The sequence below is a fragment of the Numenius arquata genome, unplaced genomic scaffold, assembly GCF_964106895.1.
Source record: "Numenius arquata unplaced genomic scaffold, bNumArq3.hap1.1 HAP1_SCAFFOLD_706, whole genome shotgun sequence".
Classification (NCBI taxonomy): Eukaryota; Metazoa; Chordata; class Aves; order Charadriiformes; family Scolopacidae; genus Numenius; species Numenius arquata.
Window position 1 is genome coordinate 1,455 of NW_027414357.1, and position 23,836 is coordinate 25,290.

At 66.4% G+C, this 23,836-nt stretch overlaps 1 protein-coding gene across 1 annotated transcript; it reads left to right on the forward strand.

Annotated features, from left to right (window-relative positions):
- Window positions 1-947: 947 nt before the first annotated feature.
- On the forward strand, window positions 948-20,278 carry DCAF11 (DDB1 and CUL4 associated factor 11; the record flags this gene model as incomplete). The annotated part of the gene is given in 13 exon segments (XM_074167106.1): window positions 948-1,063; window positions 2,301-2,373; window positions 2,375-2,426; window positions 4,166-4,230; window positions 4,338-4,438; window positions 4,514-4,660; window positions 5,575-5,629; window positions 9,362-9,488; window positions 10,724-10,912; window positions 12,045-12,198; window positions 14,656-14,799; window positions 15,612-15,718; window positions 20,171-20,278. Coding segments are annotated over 13 exon segments (1,423 nt in total), but the record flags the coding sequence as incomplete, so codon positions are not given.
- Between the last annotated feature and the right edge of the window lie 3,558 nt (window positions 20,279-23,836).

A 23,836-nucleotide genomic window follows, 5' to 3' on the forward strand; every position in this document is an offset into this window, starting at 1 on the left:
GTGGGGGAGGGGCCGTGGGGGGGTGGGGGAGGGGCCAAGGGGTGGGGGAGGGGCCGGGGGGGGGGGGGAGGGGCCGTGGGGTTATTGGGGTGAGCTGTAGGGGGTGGGGGAGGGGCCATAGGGGGTGGGGGAGGGACCATAGGGGGTCGGGGAGGGGCCGTGGAGGTGGGGGGAGGGGCCACGGGGGGTGGGGGAGGGGTCAAGGGGTGGGGGAGGGGCCATGAGGGGGTGGGGGAGGGGCCGTGGGGTTATTGGGGTGAGCTGGAGGGGGTGGGGGAGGGGTTATAGGTTGTGGGGGAGGGGCCATGGGGGGGGTGGGGGAGGGGCCAAGGGGTGGGGGAGGGACTTGGGGGGGTGGGGGAGGGGCCACGGGGGGTGGGGGAGGGGCCATGGGGTTATTGGGATGAGCTGTAGGGGGTGGGGGAGGGGTTGTGGGGGGCTATAGGGGCCTAAAAGGGGTGGGGGAGGGGCTATGGGGGTTGGGGGAGGGGCTTTGGGGGTGGGGGAGGGGCCGTAGGGGTATGGGAGGGGCTTTGGGTGTGGGGGAGGGGCCGTGGGGGGGTGGGGGAGGGGCCATAGGGGCCCATAGGGGGTGGGGGGAGGGGCTGTGGGGGGTGGGGGAGGGGCCATAGGAGCCTATAGGGGGTGGGGGAGGGGCTGTGGGGGGTGGGGGAGGGGCCATAGGAGCCTATAGGGGGTGGGGGAGGGGCCATAGGAGCCCATAGGGGGGTGGGGGAGGGGCTGTGGGGGGTGGGGGGAGGGGCCATAGGAGCCCATAGGGGGTGGGGGAGGGGCCATAGGAGCCCATAGGGGGTGGGGGAGGGGTTCTTGGGGTGGGGGAGGGGCAGTGGGGGGTTATGGGGTGTGGCGTCCCCCCTCCCCCCCCATCCTCCCCCCCAAAAAAAAACCCCACCCCCCTCTCCCCCTCCCCCCGTTGTTTCCCGCAGGGGCCGGGCGGGGCCGGCGCGGGGTGGGGGAGGGGCGCTGCGGGACCCCCCGGATTCGGAGGAAGAGGAGGAGGAGGAGCCCTGGGGGGGGGGAGGGGCCGGGCACGACCCCCCAGGTAAGGGGGGGGGGGGGAGGGGTTTGGGGATGGGGGAGGGGATTTAGGGTGGGGGAGGGGTTTGGGGGGAGGGGAGGGGTTTTAGAATGGGGGAGGGGATTTGGGGGTGGGGGAGGGGTTGAGGGGGTGGGGGAGGAGATTTGGGGGGTGGGGGAGGGGTTGAGGGGGGTGAGGGAGGGGTTTGGGGGTGGGGGAGGGGCAGGAGAAGGGGTGGGGGAGGAGTTTAAGGGGTGGGGGAGGGGTTGAGGGGGTGGGGGAGGGGTTTGGGGGTGGGGGAGGGGCAGGAGGAGGAGTGGGGGAGGGGTTTAAGGGTGGGGGAGGGGTTGAGGGGGTGGGGGAGGGGGTTTGGGGGTGGGGGAGGGGCAGGAGAAGGGGTGGGGGAGGGGGCAGGAGGGGTGGGGGAGGGGTTTGGGGGTGGGGGAGGGGCAGGAGGACGGGTGGGGGAGGGGATTTGAGTGTGGGGGAGGGGATTTGGGGGTGGGGGAGGGGATTTGGAGGTGGGGGAGGGGCAGGAGAAGGGGTGGGGGAGGGGTTTAAGGGTGGGGGAGGGGTTTGAGGTTGGGGGAGGGGTTTGGGGGTGGGGGAGGGGTAAGAGAAGGGGTGGGGGAGGGGCAGGAGAAGGGGTGGGGGAGGGGTTTAAGGGTGGGGGAGGGGTTTGGGGGTGGGGGAGGGGCAGGAGAAGGGGTGGGGGAGGGGTTTAAGGGTGGGGAGGGGTTGAGGGGGTGGGGGAGGGGATTTGGGGGTGGGGGAGGGGTTGAGGGGGTGGGGGAGGGGTTGAGGCGGTGGGGGAGGGGATTTGGGGGTGGGGGAGGGGTTTAAGGGTGGGGGAGGGGTTTGGGGGTGGGGGAGGGGATTTTAGTGTGGGGGAGGGGCAGGAGGAGGGGTGGGGGAGGGGTTTGGGGGTGGGGGAGGGGCAGGAGAAGGGGTGAGGGAGGGGTTTGAGGTTGGGGGAGGGGATCTGGGGGTGGGGGAGGGGATTTGGGGGTGGGGGAGGGGCAGGAGAAGGGGTGGGGGAGGGGTTTGGAGGTTGGGGGAGGGGATCTGGGGGTGGGGGAGGGGATTTGGGGGTGGGGGAGGGGTCCTTCTTTTAGAAGGGGGGGGGGGGGAGGGGTGAATTTGGGGGGTCCCGGCTGCTGGTTTTTGGTGGGGGGAGGGGGGGATGCGGGGGGTGGACCCCCCCCCTCCCCTCACGTGACACCCCCCCCCCCCCTCCCCCTCCCCCCCTTCCCCCCCCCAGCCCCTCCCCCCCCCGACACGCGGGTGCTGGACGGGCACGAGCTGAAGGCGCAGCTGGAGCTGGCGGGGGGGGAGGGGCGGGGGGGCGGGGCCAAGGGAGGAGAGCCTGCCCCGCCTCCTGCGGCAGGTGGGCGGGGCCATGGAGCCGGTGGGCGGGGCCTCGGGGGGGGGAGGGGCTTGAGGGTGTTTGGGGGGGAGGGGGCGGGTCCGAGGGGCTGGGGAAGGGGGGGTGGGGGGTGGGGGTGCCTCGGGGGGCGGGGCCGTGGGGCTGGTGGGCGGGGCCTCTAGGGGCGGGGCGGGGACTCTCAGGGAGGGGGCGGGGCCTCAGGGAGGGGGCGGGGCCTCTCAGGGAGGCGGCGGGGCCATGGGGCTTGTGGGAGGGGCTTCTCAGGGAAGGGGCGGGGCCAGTGGGGATGGGGCGGGGCCTGTCGGGGGGCGGGGGCCATGGGGCTGGTGGGCGGGGCCTCTCGGGGCGGGGGACGCTATGGGGCTGGGGGGATGATATGGGGCTGGTTTTGCTATGGGGCTGGTTTTGCTATGGGGCTAGGGGGACGCTATGGGGCTGGTTTTGCTATGGGGCTGGGGGACGCTATGGGGCTGGGGGGGGGACACTGTATGTCTGTGGGTCGCTATGGGGCTGGTTTTGCTATGGGGCTGGGGGGCGCTATGGGGCTGGTTTTGCTATGGGGCTGGGGGGCGCTATGGGGCTGGTTTTGCTATGGGGCTGGTTTTGCTATGGGGCTGGTTTTGGTGTGGGGCTGGGAGACGCTATGGGGCTGGGGGGACACTATGGGGCTGGGAGACGCTATGGGGCTGGGGGACGCTATGGGGCTGGTTTTGCTATGGGGCCGGTTTTACTATGGGGCTGGGGGGTGCTATGGGTCTGGTTTTGCTATGGGGCTGGTTTTGCTATGGGGCTGGGGGACGCTATGGGGCTGGGGGGATGCTATGGGGCTGGTTTTGCTATGGGGCTGGGGGACGCTATGGGGCTGGGGGGATGCTATGGGGCTGGTTTTGCTATGGGGCTAGGGGGACGCTATGGGGCTGGTTTTGCTATGGGGCTGGGGGACGCTATGGGGCTGGTTTTGCTATGGGGCTGGTTTTGCTATGGGGCTGGGGGACGCTATGGGGCTGGTTTTGCTATGGGGCTGGGGGACGCTATGGGGCTGGGGGTTGCTATGGGGCTGGGAGGACACTGTGGGGCTGGGGGGGGACACTGTATGTCTGTGGGTCGCTATGGGGCTGGTTTTACTATGGGGCTGGGGGGCACTATGGGGCTGGTTTTGCTATGGGGCTGGTTTTGCTATGGGGCTGGGGGGCGCTATGGGGCTGGTTTTGCTATGGGGCTGGTTTTGCTATGGGGCTGGGGGGCGCTATGGGGCTGGTTTTGCTATGGGGCTGGGGGACGCTATGGGGCTGGGGGTTGCTATGGGGCTGGGAGGACACTGTGGGGCTGGGGGGGGGGACACTGTATGTCTGTGGGTCGCTATGGGGCTGGTTTTGCTATGGGGCTGGGGGACGCTATGGGGCTGGGGGGACGCTATGGGGCTGGTTTTGCTATGGGGCCGGTTTTACTATGGGGCTGGGAGACGCTATGGGGCTGGGGGGATGCTATGGGGCTGGTTTTGCTATGGGGCTAGGGGGACGCTATGGGGCTGGTTTTGCTATGGGGCTGGGGGACGCTATGGGGCTGGGGGGACGCTATGGGGCTGGGGGACGCTATGGGGCTGGGGGACGCTGCTATGGGGCTGGGGGAAAGGGGGGCACTATGGCTCTGAGTGGGGTGCTATGGGGCTGGGAGGGCTCCTATGGGTCCGGGCTGGGTCTGCCGTGGGTCCAGCCCCATTCTATGGGTCTGCCCCACAGCGCGAATGGGGCCGGTGCCGCAACGGCAGCTTCTCCCCGGGGGAGAGAACCCGCCTCAGCTCCCAGTAAGTCAAACTGGGAAGGGAAAAAGGGGGGTGGGGGGGGCCTCCTGAGCCCCACACCCACCCCACACCCCCCTCTCCCTGCCCCACATATTCCTCTGCCCCACAAGTTTCCTCCCCAACCACGTCGCCTTCACCGACTCCTACCCCCAAAAGGCCTTTTGCGGCCTCTTCTCCCCCGACGGCTCCCTCTTCGTCTCCGCCTGCCAAGGTACGCGTGTGGGGCGTCCTGTGGGGCGCTATGGGTCGGAAGACTGTCCCCCCCACCCCCTTTTCTGCCCCATAGATCAGACCCTGAGGCTCTACGAGTGGAGGGGGGAGGGGCTGCGCCTCTTCCGAGCCTCCAGGGGACGAGACGTGGGCTGGAGCATCCTCGACGTCGTCTTCAGCCCCGACGCCTCCCAGTGCCTCTACTCCAGCTGGTCCGACTACAGTGAGTGGGGAGTGACGTCAGAGGGCGTGGTCATGACGTGGGGGGGCGTGGCCAACCCGTGGGGGTGGAGCTTAAGTGGGTGGGGCGGACTCACACCCGCTCTAGAGCTTCTATTCTACCGTATATTGCTATAATCAATGGCCTGGGTGGGCGTGGCTTAAAGCCAGGGGGCGTGTCTTAAGGCCTAGGGGGCGTGGCCACGTTCTAGGGGCGTGGCGACGCCTTGGGGGTGGAGCTTAAGTGGGTGGGGCGGAGCCACACCCCCTCCTACTGTCTCTATTCCACCTCATATTGGTCTATCAAGGGGCCGGGGGGGCGTGGCTTAAGGCCTGGGGGCGTGGCTTATGGACAGGGGGCGTGGTCTGGTTTTAGGGGCGGAGCCTGACCCGGGGGGGTGGAGCTTAAGTGGGTGGGGCGGAGCCACACCCCCTCCCGCTGCCTCTATTCCACCTTATATTAGTCTATTGAGGGGCCTGGGGGGCGTGGCTTAAGGCCTGGGGGCGGGGCTTAGACCATGGGGGCGTGGCCGGGTCCTGGAGGCGTGGTCAGTCAGTGGGGGTGGGGCTTAAAGGGGTGGGGCGGGGCCACGCCCCCTCCCACTGCCCCTATTGCTGCTGCTCTGGCTGTAGGCAATAGCCCTGGGGGGGCGTGGCCAGGGCCTGGGGGCGTGGCTTAGGCCCGAGGGGCGTGGCTTAGGCTCGGGGGGCGTGTCCGTGCAATGGGGGCGTGGTCACGCCCTGAGGGTGGAGCCTACGGGGTTGGGGGGGGCGGAGCTTCGGGACCACGTGTCTGCGGGGAATGGCCGGGGGGGGGGGCGTGGTTTATGGAGGGGGGCGTGGCTTATGAGGGAGGCGTGGCTCGTGGAGGGGCGTGGTCTGATGAGGCCACGCCCCCCTCCATTTGGCCCCGCCCAGTCCACGTGTACGACGTCTATGGAGACGGGGACAACCACACGGCCCTCGACCTGCGGTAGGGGCGGGGCCAATGGGGAGGGGGGCGGGGCTTGTGGGCGGGGCCAATGGGGAGGGGGGCGGGGCTGTGGGGAGAGGGGGAGGGGCTTTGGGTTGGGGTGGGCGGGGCTGTGGGGGGGGGTCTCCGGGGGCTGGTTGGTTGGTCACTGGGAGGGACCGGGAGGAACTGGGGAGGGGCTGTGGGTGAACTGGGGCCAACTGGGAGCAACTGGGAAGGGGCTGAGGTCAACTGGGGCCAACTGGGGCCAACTGGGAAGGAGATGGGGTCAACTGGGGCCAACTGGGAAGGAGATGGGGCCAACTGGGACCAACTGGGAAGGGTTTGGGGTCAACTGGGGCCAACTGGGGCCAACTGGGAAGGGTTTGGGGTCAACTGGGGCCAACTGGGGCCAACTGGGACCAACTGGGAAGGGACTGGGGTCAACTGGGGCCCCTTGGGGTCAACTCAGAAGGGACTGGGGCCAACTGGGGTCAACTGAAGTCGACGGGGAAGGAGATGGGGTCAACTGGAGTCAACTGGGGCCAACTGGGAATGGACTGGAGTCAACTGGGGCCAACTGGGGCCAACTGGGAAGGAGATGGGGTCAACTGGGGCCAACTGGGAAGGAGATGGGGTCAACTGGGATCAACTGGGAATGGACTGGGGTCTAACTGGAATCGACTGGGGCCAACTGGAGCCGACTGGGGCTAACTGGGAATGGACTGGAGTCAGCTGGGGCCAACTGGTGCCAACTGGGAAGGAGATGGGGTCAACTGGGATCAACTGGGAATGGACTGGGGCCAACTGGGAAGGAGATGGGGTCAACTGGGATCAACTGGGAATGGACTGGGGTCAACTGGAGCCGACTGGGGCTAACTGGGAATGGACTGGGGTCAGCTGGGGCCAACTGGTGCCAACTGGGAAGGAGATGGTGTCAACTGGGATCAACTGGGAATGGACTGGGGCCAACTGGGAAGTAGATGGGGTCAACTGGAGTTAACTGGGAGGGGTCTGGGGTCAACCGGGGCCAACTGGGAGGTGTTTGGGGTCAGCTGGGGCCCCTTGGGGTCAACTGGGAAGGGACTGGGGCCAACTGGGGCCAACTGGGAAGGAGATGGGGTCAACTGGGAATGGACTGGGGCCAACTGGGAATGGGTGGGGGCCAACTGGGAAGGGACTGGAGTCAACTGGGGTCAACTGGGAAGGGTTTGGGGTCAACTGGGGCCAACTGGGACCAACTGGGAAGGGTTTGGGGTCAACTGGGGCCAACTGGGGCCAACTGGGACCAACTGGGAAGGGCTTGGGGTCAACTGGGGCCAACTGGGACCAACTGGGAAGGGTTTGGGGTCAACTGGGAAGGAGATGGGGTCGACTGGGGTCAACTGGGAATGGACTGGGGCCAACTGGAGCCAACTGGGGCTAACTGGGAATAGACTAGAGTCAACTGGGGCCAACTGGGACCAACTGGGAAGGGTTTGGGGTCAACTGGGGCCAACTGGGAATGGGCGGAGGCCAACTGGGAAGGGACTGGAGTCAACTGGGGTCAACTGGGAAGGGTTTGGGGTCAACTGGGAAGGAGATGGGGTCAACTGGGGTCAACTGGGAATGGACTGGGGCCAACTGGGAATGGACTGGTGCCAACTGGAGCCAACTGGGGCTAACTGGGAATAGACTAGAGTCTACTGGGGCCAACTGAAGTCAACTGGGAAGGAGATGGGGTCAACTGGGGCCAACTGGGAATGGGCGGAGGCCAACTGGGAAGGGACTGGAGTCAACTGGGGTCAACTGGGAAGGGTTTGGGGTCAACTGGGGCCAACTGGGACCAACTGGGAAGGGTTTGGGGTCAACTGGGGCCAACTGGGACCAACTGGGAAGGGTTTGGGGTCAACTGGGAAGGAGATGGGGTCAACTGGGGCCAACTGGGAATGGGCGGAGGCCAACTGGGAAGGGACTGGAGTCAACTGGGAAGGGTTTGGGGTCAACTGGGGCCAACTGGGGCCAACTGGGACCAACTGGGAAGGGTTTGGGGTCAACTGGGGCCAACTGGGAAGGGTTTGGGGTCGACTGGGAAGGAGATGGGGTCAACTGGGGTCAACTGGGAATGGACTGGGGCCAACTGGGAATGGACTGGGGCCAACTGGAGCCAACTGGGGCTAACTGGGAATAGACTAGAGTCAACTGGGGCCAACTGGGACCAACTGGGAAGGGTTTGGGGTCAACTGGGGCCAACTGGGAATGGGCGGAGGCCAACTGGGAAGGGACTGGAGTCAACTGGGAAGGGTTTGGGGTCAACTGGGGCCAACTGGGACCAACTGGGAAGGGTTTGGGGTCAACTGGGGCCAACTGGGACCAACTGGGAAGGGTTTGGGGTCAACTGGGAAGGAGATGGGGTCGACTGGGGTCAACTGGGAATGGACTGGCGTCAACTGGAGCCAACTGGGGCTAACTGGGAATAGACTAGAGTCAACTGGGGCCAACTGAAGTCAACTGGGAAGGAGATGGGGTCGACTGGGGCCAACTGGGAATGGGCGGGGGCCAACTGGGAAGGGACTGGAGTCAACTGGGAAGGGTTTGGGGTCAACTGGGGCCAACTGGGACCAACTGGGAAGGGTTTGGGGTCAACTGGGGCCAACTGGGGCCAACTGGGAAGGGTTTGGGGTCAACTGGGAAGGAGATGGGGTCAACTGGGGCCAACTGGGAATGGGCGGAGGCCAACTGGGAAGGGACTGGAGTCAACTGGGAAGGGTTTGGGGTCAACTGGGGCCAACTGGGGCCAACTGGGGCTAACTGGGAATAGACTAGAGTCAACTGGGGCCAACTGAAGTCAACTGGGAAGGAGATGGGGTCGACTGGGGCCAACTGGGAATGGGCGGGGGCCAACTGGGAAGGGACTGGAGTCAACTGGGGTCGACTGGGACCAACTGGGAATGGGCGGAGGCCAACTGGGAAGGGACTGGAGTCAACTGGGGTCAACTGGGAAGGGTTTGGGGTCAACTGGGGCCAACTGGGACCAACTGGGAAGGGTTTGGGGTCAACTGGGGCCAACTGGGGCCAACTGGGAAGGGTTTGGGGTCAACTGGGAAGGAGATGGGGTCAATGGGGTCAACTGGGAATGGACTGGGGCCAACTGGGAAGGGTTTGGGGTCAACTGGAGCCAACTGGGGCTAACTGGGAATAGACTAGAGTCAACTGGGGCCAACTGGGACCAACTGGGAAGGGTTTGGGGTCAACTGGGGCCAACTGGGAATGGGCGGGGGCCAACTGGGAAGGGACTGGAGTCAACTGGGAAGGGTTTGGGGTCAACTGGGGCCAACTGGGGCCAACTGGGGCGGGTTTGGGGTCAACTGGGAAGGAGATGGGGTTGACTGGGGTCAACTGGGAATGGACTGGTGCCAACTGGAGCCAACTGGGGCTAACTGGGAATAGACTAGAGTCAACTGGGGCCAACTGAAGTCAACTGGGAAGGAGATGGGGTCGACTGGGGCCAACTGGGAATGGGCGGGGGCCAACTGGGAAGGGACTGGAGTCAACTGGGGTCAACTGGGAAGGGTTTGGGGTCAACTGGGGCCAACTGGGACCAACTGGGAAGGGTTTGGGGTCAACTGGGGCCAACTGGGACCAACTGGGAAGGGTTTGGGGTCAACCGGGAAGGAGATGGGGTCGACTGGGCTCAACTGGGCTCAACTGGGAGGGGCTTTCGCCCCCGCAGCCCCGCCCACCCACCCCCCCCCCGTGGCCCCGCCCCCTCAGGCCGGAAGAGCGCCGCTTCGCCGTCTTCTCATTGGCCGTGGGGCCGGACGGGCGGGAGGTGGTGGGCGGAGCCAACGACGGCTGCCTCTACGTCTACGACCGGGAGGTCCAACGCCGCACCCTCCGGGTGAGGGCGGGGTCACGTGGGGGTGGGCGTGGTCACGCGGGGAAGGGGCGGGGTCAGGCGGGGTGGGTGGAGCCTATGGGGAGGGGGGCGGGGTCAATGGGGAAGGGGGCGGGGTCGGTGGGGAGGGGGTAGGACCGGGGGTGGGGTGTGTGTGTGTCTAGACAGGGTGGGCGTGGTCAGTGGGGGCGTGGTCACGTGGTGGTGGGCGGGGTCACGCGGGGAGGGGGCGGGGTCAGGCGGGGTGGGTGGAGCCTATGGGGAGGGGGGCGGGGTCAAGGGGGAAGGGGCGGGGTCGGTGGGGAGGGGGTAGGACCCGGGGGAAGGGGGGGGGGGTGGGGATGGGGGGGGGGGGGGGGCGTGGTCACGTGGGGGTGGGCGGGGTCACGTGGGGGTGGGCGGGGTCGATAGGGAGGGGGAGGGGCTAACGGGGAGGGGGCGGGGTCAACACCTCCCCGTGGAGGCCAAGTCTACCCCGTGGGGTCAAGGCCACGCTATGGGGCCCAATGTCACCCTATGGGGCCCAGTGTCACCCTATGGGGCCCAATGTCACCCTATGGGGCCCGAGGCCACGCTATGGGGCCCAATGTCACCCTATGGGGCCCGATGTCACCCTATGGGGCCCGAGGCCACGCTATGGGGGTCAATGTCACCCTATGGGGCCCAAGGCCACCCCATGGGGTCAACGTCACCCTATGGGGCCCAAGGCCACCCTATGGGTCCCAAGGCCACCCCATGGGTTCAATGTCACCCTATGGGTCCCGAGGCCACCTTATGGGGGTCAATGTCACCCTATGGGTCCCAATGTCACCCTATGGGTCCCCAGGCCACCCCATGGGGTCAATGTCACCCCATGGGGTCAATGTCACCCCATGGGTCCCAAGGCCACCCCATGGGGTCAATGTCACCCTATGGGTCCCAATGTCACCCTATGGGTCCCAAGGCCACCCCATGGGGTCAATGTCACCCTATGGGTCCCAAGGCCACCTTATGGGGGTCAATGTCACCCTATGGGTCCCAATGTCACCCTATGGGTCCCCAGGCCACCCCATGGGGTCAACGTCACCCCATGGGTCCCAAGGCCACCCCATGGGGTCAACGTCACTCTAGGGAGGCCAAGTCTACCCCATTGTCCCGAGGCCACCCCATGGAGGTCAAGGCCACCCTGTGGGTCCCGAGGCCACCCAATGGGGTCGAGGTCACCCCATGGGGTGACTGTGACCCCTCCTCCCCCGCAGGTGGAGGCCCACGAGGACGACGTCAACGCGGTGGCACTGGGGGACGGCGGGGGGGGGCAGCTGCTGCTCTCAGGGGGGGACGACGGGGTGGTCCGGGCCTGGGACCGCCGCTGCCTGGGGGAGGGGCGGCCACGCCCCGTCGGCCTCCTGGCCGGCCACCGTGACGGCATCACCTTCCTACACCCCCGGGTGGGCAACTGGGGGGCACTGGGAGGGAGTGGGAGGGGTCGGGAGGGGGTTTGGGGGCACCTGGGAGGGACTGGGGGGCACTGGGAGGGACTGGGAGGGGATGGGAGGGGGATTGGGGGCAACTGGGAGGGACTGGGAGGGGGATATGGGGGGATATGGGGTACTGGTTGGCAACTGGGAGGGACTGGGAAGGACTAGGGAGGGGCTGCGGGGGACTGGGAAGGGACTGGGAGGGACTGGGAGGGTGATTGGGGACACTGGGAGGGGATATGGGGCACTGGGAAGGAACTACGAGGGGCTGGGAGGGAGTGGGAGGGGATGGGAGGGGGATTGGGGGCAACCGGGGGGCACTGGGAGGGACTGGGAGGGGTATTGGGGGCAACTGGGATGGTATATGGGGCACTGAGAGGGACTGGGGGGCAACTGGGAAGAGGCAGGTGTCAACTGGGACGTAGTTACGGACGGATAAGGTCAACTGGGAGCAACTGGGCTGAACTGGGCTGGGTTTATGGTGGAACTGGTGAAACTGGGATGTTCTCCAGAAGGTCTGGAGATGCTGTGGGTGGGGCTGGGAGCCCTGGGGCGGGGTCTGGTGTCAACTGGGATGTAGTTATGGATGGATAAGGTCAACTGGAGTCAACTGGGCTGAACTGGGATGGACGTTTAATGGAACTGGTCCAACTGGGATGTTCTCCGGAAGGTCTGGAGATGCTGTGGGTGGCGCTGGGAGCCCTGGGGCGGGGTCTGGTGTCAACTGGGATGTAGTTATGGATGGATAAGGTCAACTGGAGTCAACTGGGCTGAACTGGGATGGACGTTTAATGGAACTGGTCCAACTGGGATGTTCTCCGGAAGGTCTGGAGATGCTGCGGGTGGCGCTGGGAGCCCTGGGGCGGGGTCTGGTGTCAACTGGGATGTAGTTATGGATGGATAAGGTCAACTGGGCTGAACTGGGATGGACGTTTAATGGAACTGGTCCAACTGGGATGTTCTCCGGAAGGTCTGGAGATGCTGCGGGTGGGGCTGGGAGCCCTGGGGCGGGGTCTGGTGTCAACTGGGATGTAGTTATGGATGGATAAGGTCAACTGGGGGAGTTTAATGGTGGAACTGGTGTCCTTCCACCCTCCCCCAGGGCGACGGGCGCTACCTGGTCTCCAACTCCAAGGACCAGACGGCCAAGCTGTGGGACCTACGGCGGCCGGCCGGGCCGGGGGGTTTGGCCGCCGCCCGTCGGGCCGTGGCTCGGCAGAGCTGGGACTATCGATGGCAACGGGCCCCTCCTCGAGGTGAGTGGGCGGGGCCTGGAAGGTGGGGTGGGGTGGGGAAGAAGGGGCGGGGCTTCGGGTGGGAGGGGCGGCTCCTGAGGTCATTAAGGCCTGGGGGGGGGGGGGGGGGAGGATAATTAAGGAGGGGTGGGGGGGTAATTAAGATGTCCTGGGGGGGGGGAATTAGGAGGGTGCATGGGGTGGTTAAACCCACCCCTGGGGTAATTAGCCCCATCCCGGGGGTAATTAGCCCCACCCTGGGGTAATTAGACCATCCTTGGGGTAATTAGTCACACCGAGAGGGTAATTAGTCCCAACTCTGGGGTAATTAGTCCCATGTTTTGGGTAATTAGAGCGTCCTTGGGGTAATTAGACTCATCCCTGGGGTAATTAGCCCCACCCTGGGCTAATTAGTCCCATTTCTTGATTAATTAGCCCCATCCCTTGATTAATTAGCCCCATCCCTGGGGTAATTAGCCCCAGCCAAGGATAATTAGCCCCATCCCCGGGTTAATTAGTCCCACCCTGGGGTAATTAGCCCTATCCCCGGGGTAATTACCCACACCCTGGGGTAATCAGAGCCATTTCTCAATTAATTAGTCCCACCCCGGGTTAATTAGCCCCAACATGATTAATTAGCCCCATCCCCGGGTTAATTAGTCCCACCCCGGGGTAATTAGCCCCATCCCTGGGGTAATTAGACCCATTTCTCAATTAATTAAACCCACCCCGGGTTAATTAGCCCCATCCCCAGGTTAATTAGCCCCATCCCTGGGTTAATTACCCCCACCCTGGGCTAATTAGCCCCATTCCCGGCATAATTAGACCCATTTCTCAATTAATTAGCCTCACCCCGGGTTAATTAGCCCCATCCTCGGGTTAATAACCCCCACCCCGGGTTAATTAGCCCCATCCCCGGGTTAATAACCCCCACCCCGGGTTAATTAGCCCCATCCCCGGGTTAATTAGACCCATTTCTCAATTAATTAGTCCCACCCCGGGTTAATTAGTCCCAGCATGGTTAATTAGCCCCATCCCCGGGTTAATAACCCCCACCCCGGGTTAATTAGCCCCATCCCCGGGTTAATTAGACCCATTTCTCAATTAATTAGCCTCACCCCGGGTTAATTAGCCCCATCCCCAGGTTAATTAGCCCCATCCCCGGGTTAATAACCCCCACCCCGGGGTAATTAGCCCCATTCCCGGAGTAATTAGAGCCATTTCTCAATTAATTGGTCCCATCCCCAGGTTAATTAGCCCCATCCGCGTGTTAATTACCCCTATGCTGGGGTAATTAGCCCCATCGCCGGGATAATTAGAGCCATTTCTCAATTAATTAGCCCCACCCTGGGCTAATTAGCCGCATCCCCGGGGTAATTAGACCCATTTCTCAATTAATTAGCCTCACCCCGGGTTAATTAGCCTGATCCCCAGGTTAATTAGCCCCATCCCCGGGTTAATTAGCCCCATCCCCGGGTTAATTAGACCCATTTCTCAATTAATTAGCCCCACCCTGGCTTAATTAGAGCCATTTCTCAATTAATTAGCCCCATCCCCGGGGTAATTAGACCCATTTCTCAATTCCTGGGTTAATTAGCCCCATCCCCAGGTTAATTAGCCCCATCCCCGGGTTAATAACCCCCACCCCGGGTTAATTAGCCCCCATCCCCGGGTTAATTAGACCCATTTCTCAATTAATTACCCCCACCCCGGGTTAATTAGCCCCATCCCCGGGTTAATTACCCCCACCCCGGGTTAATTAGCCCCATCCCCGGGTTAATTAGACCCATTTCTCAATTAATTACCCCCACCCCGGGTTAATTAGCCCCATCCCCAGGTTAATTAGCCCCATCCCCGGGTTAATTAGAGCCATTTCTCAATTAATTACCCCCACCCCGGGTTAATTAGCCCCATCCCCGGGTTAATTACCCCCACCCCGGGTTAATTAGCCCCATCCCCGGGGTAATTAGACCCATTTCTCAATTAATTAACCCCACCCCGGGTTAATTAGCCCCATCCCCAGGTTAATTAGCCCCATCCCCGGGTTAATTAGAGCCATTTCTCAATTAATTAGCCCCACCCTGGCTTAATTAGAGCCATTTCTCAATTAATTAGCCCCATCCCCGGGGTAATTAGACCCATTTCTCAATTCCCGGGTTAATTAGCCCCATCCCCAGGTTAATTAGCCCCATCCCGGGTTAATTACCCCCATCCCCGGGTTAATTAGTGCCATTTCTCAATTAATTACCCCAACCCTGGCGTAATTAGCCCCACCCCCGGGTTAATTAGCCCCGTTTCTCAATTAATTACCCCCACCCCGGTCTTAATTAATCTCATCCCCGGGTTAATTAAACCCTCTCCCGCCTTAAATTAGACCCGTCCCTTCGGAAGGAGGTGGGGGGGAGGGGGGGGGGGGAAAGGAGGGGGAGGGCGTGGCTTGGGGGGCGTGGCCAACCCTCTCTCCCCGCCCCCCCGTAGCCATGGTGACGGCGCCGTTGCCGGGCGACAGCTCGCTGATGACGTACCGGGGTCACGCGGTGCTGCACACGCTCCTGCGCTGCCGCCTGGCCCCGCCCCCCGGCCTCTTCCTGGCGGCCGGAAGCGCCTCGGGGGCGGTGCTTGGTGAGGGGGCGGGGCCTCGGGGGGGGGGGGGAGGAGTCAAGGGGGTGGGGACTGAGGGGGCGGGGTCACGGGGGTGGGAGCTGAGGGGGTGGGGAGCGCCTCGGGGGCGGGGCTGGGTGAGGGGGCGGGGCCTCGGGGGGGCGGGGTCAAGGGGGGGCGGGGCTTGGGGGAGAGGGGACTCGGTGGGGGCGGAGTCAAGGGGTGGGGGCTGAGGGGGCGGGGGTGGGTGAGGGGGCGGGGCCTCGGGGGGGAGGAGTCAAGGGGGTGGGGGCTTCGGGGGCGGTGCTGGGTGAGGGGGCGGGGCCTCGGGGGGGCGGTGCTGGGTGAGGGGGCGGGGCCTCGAGGGGGAGGAGTCAAGGGGGGGCGGGGCTTGGGGGAGAGGGGACTCGGTGGGGGCGGAGTCAAGGAGGTGGGGGCTGAGGGGGCGGGGGTGGGTGAAGGGGCGGGGCCTCGGGGAGGCGGAGTCAAGGGGGTGGCGCCTGAGGGGGCGGGGCCTGGGTGGGGGAGGGGTCACGGGTGGGCGGGGCTTGGGGGAGCCAGGCCTCGGGGGGGCGGGGTCAAGGGCGGGAGGGGTCACGGGGGTGGGGGGCTTGGGGGCGGGGCCTCTGGGGGGCGTGGCTTCGGGGGGGCGGGGTCAAGTGGGTGGGGCTTGGGTGGGCGGGGCCACGGGGGGGGAGGGGGAGGAGATAAAGGAGAGGCGGGGCTTCCGGTGGTGGGGGGGCTTGTGGCCGGGGGCGGGGCCAAGAAGGGTTGGGGGCGTGGCCTGATGTGGGCGGCTCTGACCACGCCCCCCCCCCCGCCAATGACGTCAGTGTACGACGTGCTGAGTGGGCGGGCCGTGCGGCGACTGACCAATCACGGGGCCTGCGTCAGGGACGTCTGCTGGCACCCCCAGGGCGGGGCCCTGGCCACCGCCTCGGTGGGCGTGGCTTGGGGGGGGCGTGGCTTGGGGACAGAGGGGCGTGGCCTGGGGAGAGCGGGGCGGGGCCTGGGGAGAGGGGGTGGGGCCTGAGGGAGGTGGGAGGGGCTTGGGGAGGGGGGCGGGGCTGGGGAAGGGGTGGGGGCTGGGGGGTGTAGGAGGGGCTTGGGGAGGGGGCGGGGCTTGGGGGCGGGGCTTGGGGAGAGGGGGCGGGGCTTGAGGAGGTGGGAGGGGTCCGGGGAGGGGGCGGGGCTTGGGAAGGGGGCGGGGCTTGGGGACTGGGGGGGCGTGGCCTGGGGAGAGTGGGGCGGGGTGTGGGGAGGGGGCGGGGTCTGAGGGAGGTGGGTGGGGCTTGGGAGGGGGCGGGGCTTGAGGAGGTGGGAGGGGTCTGGGGAGGGGGCGGGGCTGGGGGGTAGGAGGGGGTTGGGGAGGGGGCGGGGCTTGGGGGCGGGGCTTGGGGAGAGGGGGCGGGGCCTGATGGAGGTGGGAGGGGCTTGGGGAGGGGGGCGGGGCTGGGGAAGGGGTGGGGGCTGGGGGGGTAGGAGGGGCTTGGGGAGGGGGCGGGGCTTGGGGGCGGGGCCTGGGGAGAGGGGGCGGGGCCTGAGGGAGGTGGGAGGGGCCTGAGGGAGGTGGGAGGGGCTTGGGGAAGGGGTGGGGGCTGGGGGGGGTAGGAGGGGCTTGGGGAGGGGGCGGGGCTTGGGGACTGGGGGGCGTGGCCTCTGGAGAGTGGGGCGGGGTGTGGGGAGGGGGCGGGGTCTGAGGGAGGTGGGTGGGGCTTGGGAGGGGGCGGGGCTTGAGGAGGTGGGAGGGGTCTGGGGAGGGTCGGGGCCTTGTACGGAGGCGGGGCCTGAGGAGAGGGGCGGGGCCTGAAGGAGGTGGGCGGGGCTTGGGAAGGGGGCGGGGCTTGGGGGGTGGGTGGGGCCTAAAGGGGTGGGCGTGTCATGGGGAGGGGGGCGGGGCTTGGGGAAAGGGGCGGGGCACGAGGGCGGGGTTTGTAAAAGGGGCGGGGTCTAAGGCGGGAGGGGCCTGGTAGGGGGCGGGGACTGGGGAGAGGGGCGGGGCCTGAACGAGGTGGGCGGGGCTTGGGGAGGGGCGGGGCCTGAGGTGGGTGGGGCTTGGGGAAAGGGGTAGGGCTCAGGGAGGGGGCGGGGTCTAGGAAGGGCGGGGTCTAAGGGGAAGGGGCGGGGCCTGAGGGGAAGTGGGAGGGGCCTGGGGGAGTGGGCGGGGTCTAAGGGAGGTGGGCGGGGCTTGGATGGGGGTCGGGGCCAGGGATCGCTATGGGGCTGGGAGGGATCTATGGGTCTGAGGGGTCACTATGGGGCTGGGGGTCTCTATGGGGCTGGGTCTATGGGTCCCAGAGGTTGCTGTGGGGCTGGGGGTCTCTATGGGTCTGGGGGTCTCTATGGGGCTGGGGGTCTCTATGGGGCTGGGTCTGTGGGTCCTGGAGGTTGCTATGGGGCTGGGGGTCGCTATGGGGCTGGGAGGGATCTATGGGTCTGAGGGGGTCACTATGGGGCTGGGGGTCTCTATGGGGCTGGGTCTATGGGTCCCAGAGGTTGCTGTGGGGCTGGGGGTCTCTATGGGGCTGGGGGTCTCTATGGGGCTGGGTCTATGGGTCCTGGAGATTTCTATGGGGCTGGGGGTCTCTATGGGGCTGGGGGTGTCGCTATGGGTCTGGGTCTATGGGGCTGGGGGTCTCTATGGGGCTGGGTCTATGGGTCCCAGAGGTTGCTGTGGGGCTGGGGGTCTCTATGGGGCTGGGGGTGTTGCTATGGGGCTGGGAGGGATCTATGGGTCCGGGGGCCTCACTATAGGGCTGGATCTATGGGGCTGGAGGGTCTCTGTGGGGCTGGGTCTATGGGTCCCAGAGGTTGCTATGGGGCTGGGGTTCTCTATGGGGCTGGGGTTCTCTATGGGGCTGGGGGTCTCTATGGGGCTGGGTCTGTGGGTCCTGGAGGTTGCTATGGGGCTGGGGGTCGCTATGGGGCTGGGAGGGATCTATGGGTCCGAGGGGTCACTATGGGGCTGGATCTATGGGGCTGGGGGGTCTCTGTGGGGCTGGGTCTATGGGTCCCGGAGGTTGCTATGGGGCTGGGGGTCTCTATGGGGCTGGGGGTGTTGCTATGGGGCTGGGAGGGATCTATGGGTCCGAGGGATCACTACAGGGCTGGATCTATGGGGCTGGGGGGGTCTCTGTGGGGCTGGGTCTATGGGTCCCGGAGGTTGGTATGGGGCTGGGGTTCTCTATGGGGCTGGGGGTCTCTATGGGGCTGGGTCTGTGGGTCCTGGAGGTTGCTATGGGGCTGGGGGTCTCTATGGGGCTGGGGGTGTCGCTATGGGGCTGGGAGGGATCTATGGGTCTGGGGGGCTGACTATAGGGCTGGATCTATGGGGCTGGGGGGTCTCTGTGGGGCTGGGTCTATGGGTCCCGGAGGTTGCTATGGGGCTGGGGGTCTCTATGGGGCTGGGGGTGTTGCTATGGGGCTGGGAGGGATCTATGGGTCCGAGGGATCACTACAGGGCTGGATCTATGGGGCTGGGGGGGTCTCTGTGGGGCTGGGTCTATGGGTCCCGGAGGTTGGTATGGGGCTGGGGTTCTCTATGGGGCTGGGGGTCTCTATGGGGCTGGGTCTGTGGGTCCTGGAGGTTGCTATGGGGCTGGGGGTCTCTATGGGGCTGGGGGTGTCGCTATGGGGCTGGGAGGGATCTATGGGTCTGGGGGGCTGACTATAGGGCTGGATCTATGGGGCTGGAGGGTCTCTGTGGGGCCGGGTCTATGGGTCCCAGAGGTTGCTATGGGGCTGGGGGTCTCTATGGGGCTGGGTCTATGGGTCCCGGAGGTTGCTGTGGGGCTGGGGGTCTCTATGGGGCTGGGGGTGTCGCTATGGGGCTGGGAGGGATCTATGGGTCCGGGGGGCTCACTATAGGGCTGGATCTATGGGGCTGGAGGGTCTCTGTGGGGCTGGGTCTGTGGGTCCCGGAGGTTGCTATGGGGCTGGGAGGGATCTATGGGGCTGGGGGGGGTCACTATAGGGCTGGATCTATGGGGCTGGAAGGGTCTCTATGGGGGTTGGCGGGTCTGTGGGGCTGGATCTATGGGGCTGGGGGGTCTCTGTGGGGCTGGGTCTATGGGTCCCGGCGGTTGCTATGGGGCTGGGTCTATGGGTCCCAGAGGTTGCTGTGGGGCTGGGGGTCTCTATGGGGCTGGGGGTGTCGCTATGGGTCTGGGTCTATGGGTCTGGGGGTCTCTATGGGGCTGGGTCTATGGGTCCCAGAGGTTGCTATGGGGCTGGGGGTCTCTATGGGGCTGGGGGTGTTGCTATGGGGCTGGGAGGGATCTATGGGTCCGGGGGGCTCACTATAGGGCTGGATCTATGGGGCTGGAGGGTCTCTGTGGGGCTGGGTCTATGGGTCCCAGAGGTTGCTATGGGGCTGGGGTTCTCTATGGGGCTGGGGGTCTCTATGGGGCTGGGTCTGTAGGTCCCGGAGGTTGCTATGGGGCTGGGGGCCGCTATGGGGCTGGGAGGGATCTATGGGTCTGAGGGGTCACTATGGGGCTGGGGGTCTCTATGGGGCTGGGTCTATGGGTCCCAGAGGTTGCTGTGGGGCTGGGGGTCTCTATGGGGCTGGGGGTGTCGCTATGGGGCTGGGAGGGATCTATGGGTCCGGGGGGCTCACTATAGGGCTGGATCTATGGGGCTGGAGGGTCTCTATGGGGGTTGGCGGGTCTGTGGGGCTGGATCTATGGGGCTGGGGAGTCTCTGTGGGGCTGGGTCTATGGGTCCTGGAGGTTGCTATGGGGCTGGGAGGGATCTATGGGTCCGGGGGGGTTACTATAGGGCTGGATCTATGGGGCTGGGGGGTTTCTGTGGGGCTGGGTCTGTGGGTCCCAGAGGTTGCTATGGGGCTGGGGTTCTCTATGGGGCTGGGGGTCTCTATGGGGCTGGGTCTATGGGTCCTGGAGGTTGCTATGGGGCTGGGGGTCGCTATGGGGCTGGGAGGGATCTATGGGTCTGAGGGATCACTATGGGGCTGGGTCTATGGGGCTGGGGGTCTCTATGGGGCTGGGGGTGTTGCTATGGGGCTGGGAGGGATCTATGGGTCCGAGGGATCACTACAGGGCTGGATCTATGGGGCTGGGGGGGTCTCTGTGGGGCTGGGTCTATGGGTCCCAGAGGTTGCTATGGGGCTGGGGTTCTCTATGGGGCTGGGGGTGTCGCTATGGGTCTGGGTCTATGGGGCTGGGGGTCTCTATGGGGCTGGGGGTCTCTATGGGGCTGGGGGTGTTGCTATGGGGCTGGGAGGGATCTATGGGTCTGGGGGGGGGTCACTATAGGGCTGGATCTATGGGGCTGGAAGGGTCTCTATGGGGGTTGGCGGGTCTGTGGGGCTGGATCTATGGGTCCGGGGGTCGCTATGGGGCAGGCTGACCCCCGTGTCCCCCCCCCGCAGTGGGACGGCACCATCCGTCTATGGGGCTACCGGGAGCCGCAGGACGAGGAGTCGGGGGGGACCCTCCTGCCCCACGGCGTCGCCCCCCAATAAACCACTGTGACCCCCAAGTGCCTCCCGAGCTTCTTATGGGGGGCGGGGGGTGGCCCCTGTGCCCCACAAGTGCCCTGTGACCCACATCTGACGTCCCCCCCTGTGACCCACATCCCCCCCTGCCCCACATCTGACGTCCCTCCTGTGCCCCACATCCCCCCCTGCCCCACATCTGACGTCCCTCCTGTGCCCCACATCCCCCTGTGCCCCACATCCCCCCCTGCCCCACATCTGACGTCCCCCCCTGTGCCCCACATCCCCCCCTGCCCCACATCTGACGTCCCCCCTGTGCCCCACATCCCTCCTGTGCCCCACATCCCCCCCTGCCCCACATCTGACGTCCCCCCTGTGCCCCACATCCCCCCCTGCCCCACATCTGACGTCCCCCCTGTGCCCCACATCCCTCCTGTGCCCCACATCCTCCCTGTGCCCCAAATCTCCCTGTGCCCCACATCTGACGTCCCCCCTCTGCCCCACATCCCCCCTGTGCCCCACATCCCCCCCTGCCCCACATCTGACGTCCCCCCTGTGCCCCACATCCCCCTCGTGCCCCACATCTGACGTCCCCCCTGTGCCCCACATCCTCCCTGTGCCCCACATCTGACGTCCCCCCTGTGCCCCACATCCCCCTGTGCCCCACATCCCCCTGTGCCCCACATCTGACGTCCCCCCTGTGCCCCACATCCCCCTGTGCCCCACATCTGATGTCCCCCCTCTGCCCCACATCCTCCCTGTGCCCCACATCCCCCTGTGCCCCACATCTGACGTCCCCCCCTGTGCCCCACATCCCCCCCTGCCCCACATCTGACGTCCCCCATGTGCCCCACATCCCCCTGTGCCCCACATCCCCCCTGTGCCCCACATCTGACGTCCCCCCTGTGCCCCACATCCTCCCTGTGCCCCAAATCTCCCTGTGCCCCACATCTGACGTCCCCCCCTGTGCCCCACATCCCCCCTGTGCCCCACATCCCCCCTGTGCCCCACATCTGATGTCCCCCCTGTGCCCCACATCCCCCCTGTGCCCCACATCTGATGTCCCCCACATCCCCCTGTGCCCCACATCCCCCACGTCCTCCCTGTGCCCCACATCCCCCCTGTGCCCCACATCTGACGTCCCCCGTGTGCCCCACATCCCCCCTGTGCCCCACATCCCCCCTGTGCCCCACATCCCCCACATCCCCCCTGTGCCCCACATCCCCCCTGTGCCCCACATCTGACGTCCCCCCTCTGCCCCACATCCCCCCTGTGCCCCACATCTGACGTCCCCCCTGTGCCCCACATCCCCCCCTGCCCCACATCTGATGTCCCCCCTGTGCCCCACATCCCCCCCTGCCCCACATCTGATGTCCCCCCTGTGCCCCACATCCCCCCCTGCCCCACATCTCCCTGTGCCCCACATCTGACGTCCCCCCTGTGCCCCACATCCCCCTCGTGCCCCACATCTGACGTCCCCCCTGTGCCCCACATCTCCCTGTGCCCCACATCTGACGTCCCCCCTGTGCCCCACATCCCCCCTGTGCCCCACATCTGACGTCCCCCTGTGCCCCACATCCCCCGCGTCCTCCCTGTGCCCCACATCCCCCTCGTGCCCCACATCTGTCCCCGTCCGTCCACTCCCCCCATCCCCCCCCCCCCCCCGTGTCCTCCCCGTGTCCTTGTCCCCTCCCGGCCACCTGCTCTCCCAGCAGCCCCTGGGGCCACCGTGGGGCCGCCGTGGGGCGGCCGTGGGGCGGCCGTGGGGCGGCCGGGGGGGAAAGGTGGGGGGGGGGGGGCAGCCATGGGGTGCTGTGGGACGGCCATCCAGGCCCTGAGCCGTGGGGCGGCCGCCGTCCTGGGGTCCCCCGCCTTCCCCCGGGCCCACGCTTTGCTCCTGGCCCTACTTGTGGGGCTGGGACCCACACTGAAGGCCCGCGCCGACCCCCACAGCCTGCTGGCCTCGCCCCATAACCTGCTGGAGGCGTGAGTGGGGCTGGGGTAGGCGGGGGGGGGGGTGGGGGGTGGGGGTGGTTGTGGGGCTGACGGGGAAGCTATGGGGCTGGGGGGGGGAGGTTTGGGGCTGGGGAGGTAGTTGTGGGGCTGGGGGGGAGCTATGGGGCTGGGGAGGTGGTTGTGGGGCTGGGGGGGGCTGTGGGGCTGTGGGGCTATGGGGCTGGGGGGGAGCTTTGGGGCTGGGGAGGTGGTTGTGGGGCTGTGGGGCTGTGGGGGCTATGGGGCTGGGGGGAGCTATGGGGCTGGGGAGGTAGTTGTGGGGCTGGGGGGGAGCTATGGGGCTGGGGAGGTGGTTGTGGGGCTGGGGGGGGCTGTGGGGCTGTGGGGCTATGGGGCTGGGGGGGAGCTTTGGGGCTGGGGAGGTAGTTGTGGGGCTGGGGGGGAGCTATGGGGCTGGGGAGGTGGTTGTGGGGCTGTGGGGCTGGGGGATATATGGGGCTGGGGGGAGCTATGGGGCTGGGGAGGTGGTTGTGGGGCTGTGGGGGCTGTGGGGCTGGGGGGAGCTATGGGGCTGGGGAGGGTTGTAGGGCTGTGGGGGGCTGTGGGGCTGGGGGATATATGGGGCTGGGGGGAGCTATGGGGCTGGGGAGGTGGTTGTGGGGCTGTGGGGGGCTGTGGGGCTGGGGGATATATGGGGCTGGGTAGGGTTGTAGGGCTGACAGGGAGCTATGGGGCTGGGGGTGGTTGTGGGGCTGGGGGGGATATATGGGGCTGGGGGGGAGCTATGGGGCTGGGGAGGTCGTTGTGGGGCTGGGGGGGAGCTATGGGGCTGGGGAGGTGGTTGTGGGGCTGGGGGGGAGCTATGGGGCTGGGGAGGTGGTTGTGGGGCTGTGGGGGGCTGTGGGGCTGTGGGGCTATGGGGCTGGGGGGGAGCTTTGGGGCTGGGGAGGTGGTTGTGGGGCTGTGGGGCTGTGGGGGCTATGGGGCTGGGGGGAGCTATGGGGCTGGGGAGGTGGTTGTGGGGCTGGGGGGGAGCTATGGGGCTGGGGAGGTGGTTGTGGGGCTGGGGGGGGCTGTGGGGCTGGGGAGGTGGTTGTGGGGCTGGGGGGAGCTATGGGGCTGGGGAGGTGGTTGTGGGGCTGGGGGGGAGCTATGGGGCTGGGGAGGTGGTTGTGGGGCTGGGGGGGAGCTTTGGGGCTGGGGAGGTGGTTGTGGGGCTGTGGGGGCTGTGGGGCTGGGGGAGCTATGGGGCTGGGGAGGGTTGTAGGGCTGTGGGGGGCTGTGGGGCTGGGGGATATATGGGGCTGGGGGGGAGCTATGGGGCTGGGGAGGTAGTTGTGGGGCTGGGGGGGAGCTATGGGGCTGGGGAGGTGGTTGTGGGGCTGTGGGGAGCTATGGGGCTGGGGAGGTGGTTGTGGGGCTGTGGGGCTGGGGGATATATGGGGCTGGGGGGAGCTATGGGGCTGGGGAGGTGGTTGTGGGGCTGGGGGGGAGCTATGGGGCTGGGAAGGTGGTTGTGGGGCTGTGGGGGGCTGTGGGGCTGGGGGGGCTATGGGGCTGGGGGGGAGCTATGGGGCTGGGGATATATGGGGCTGGGGAGGCTGTGGGGCGGGGGGGTTGTGGGGCAGGGGGGTGGCTGTGGGG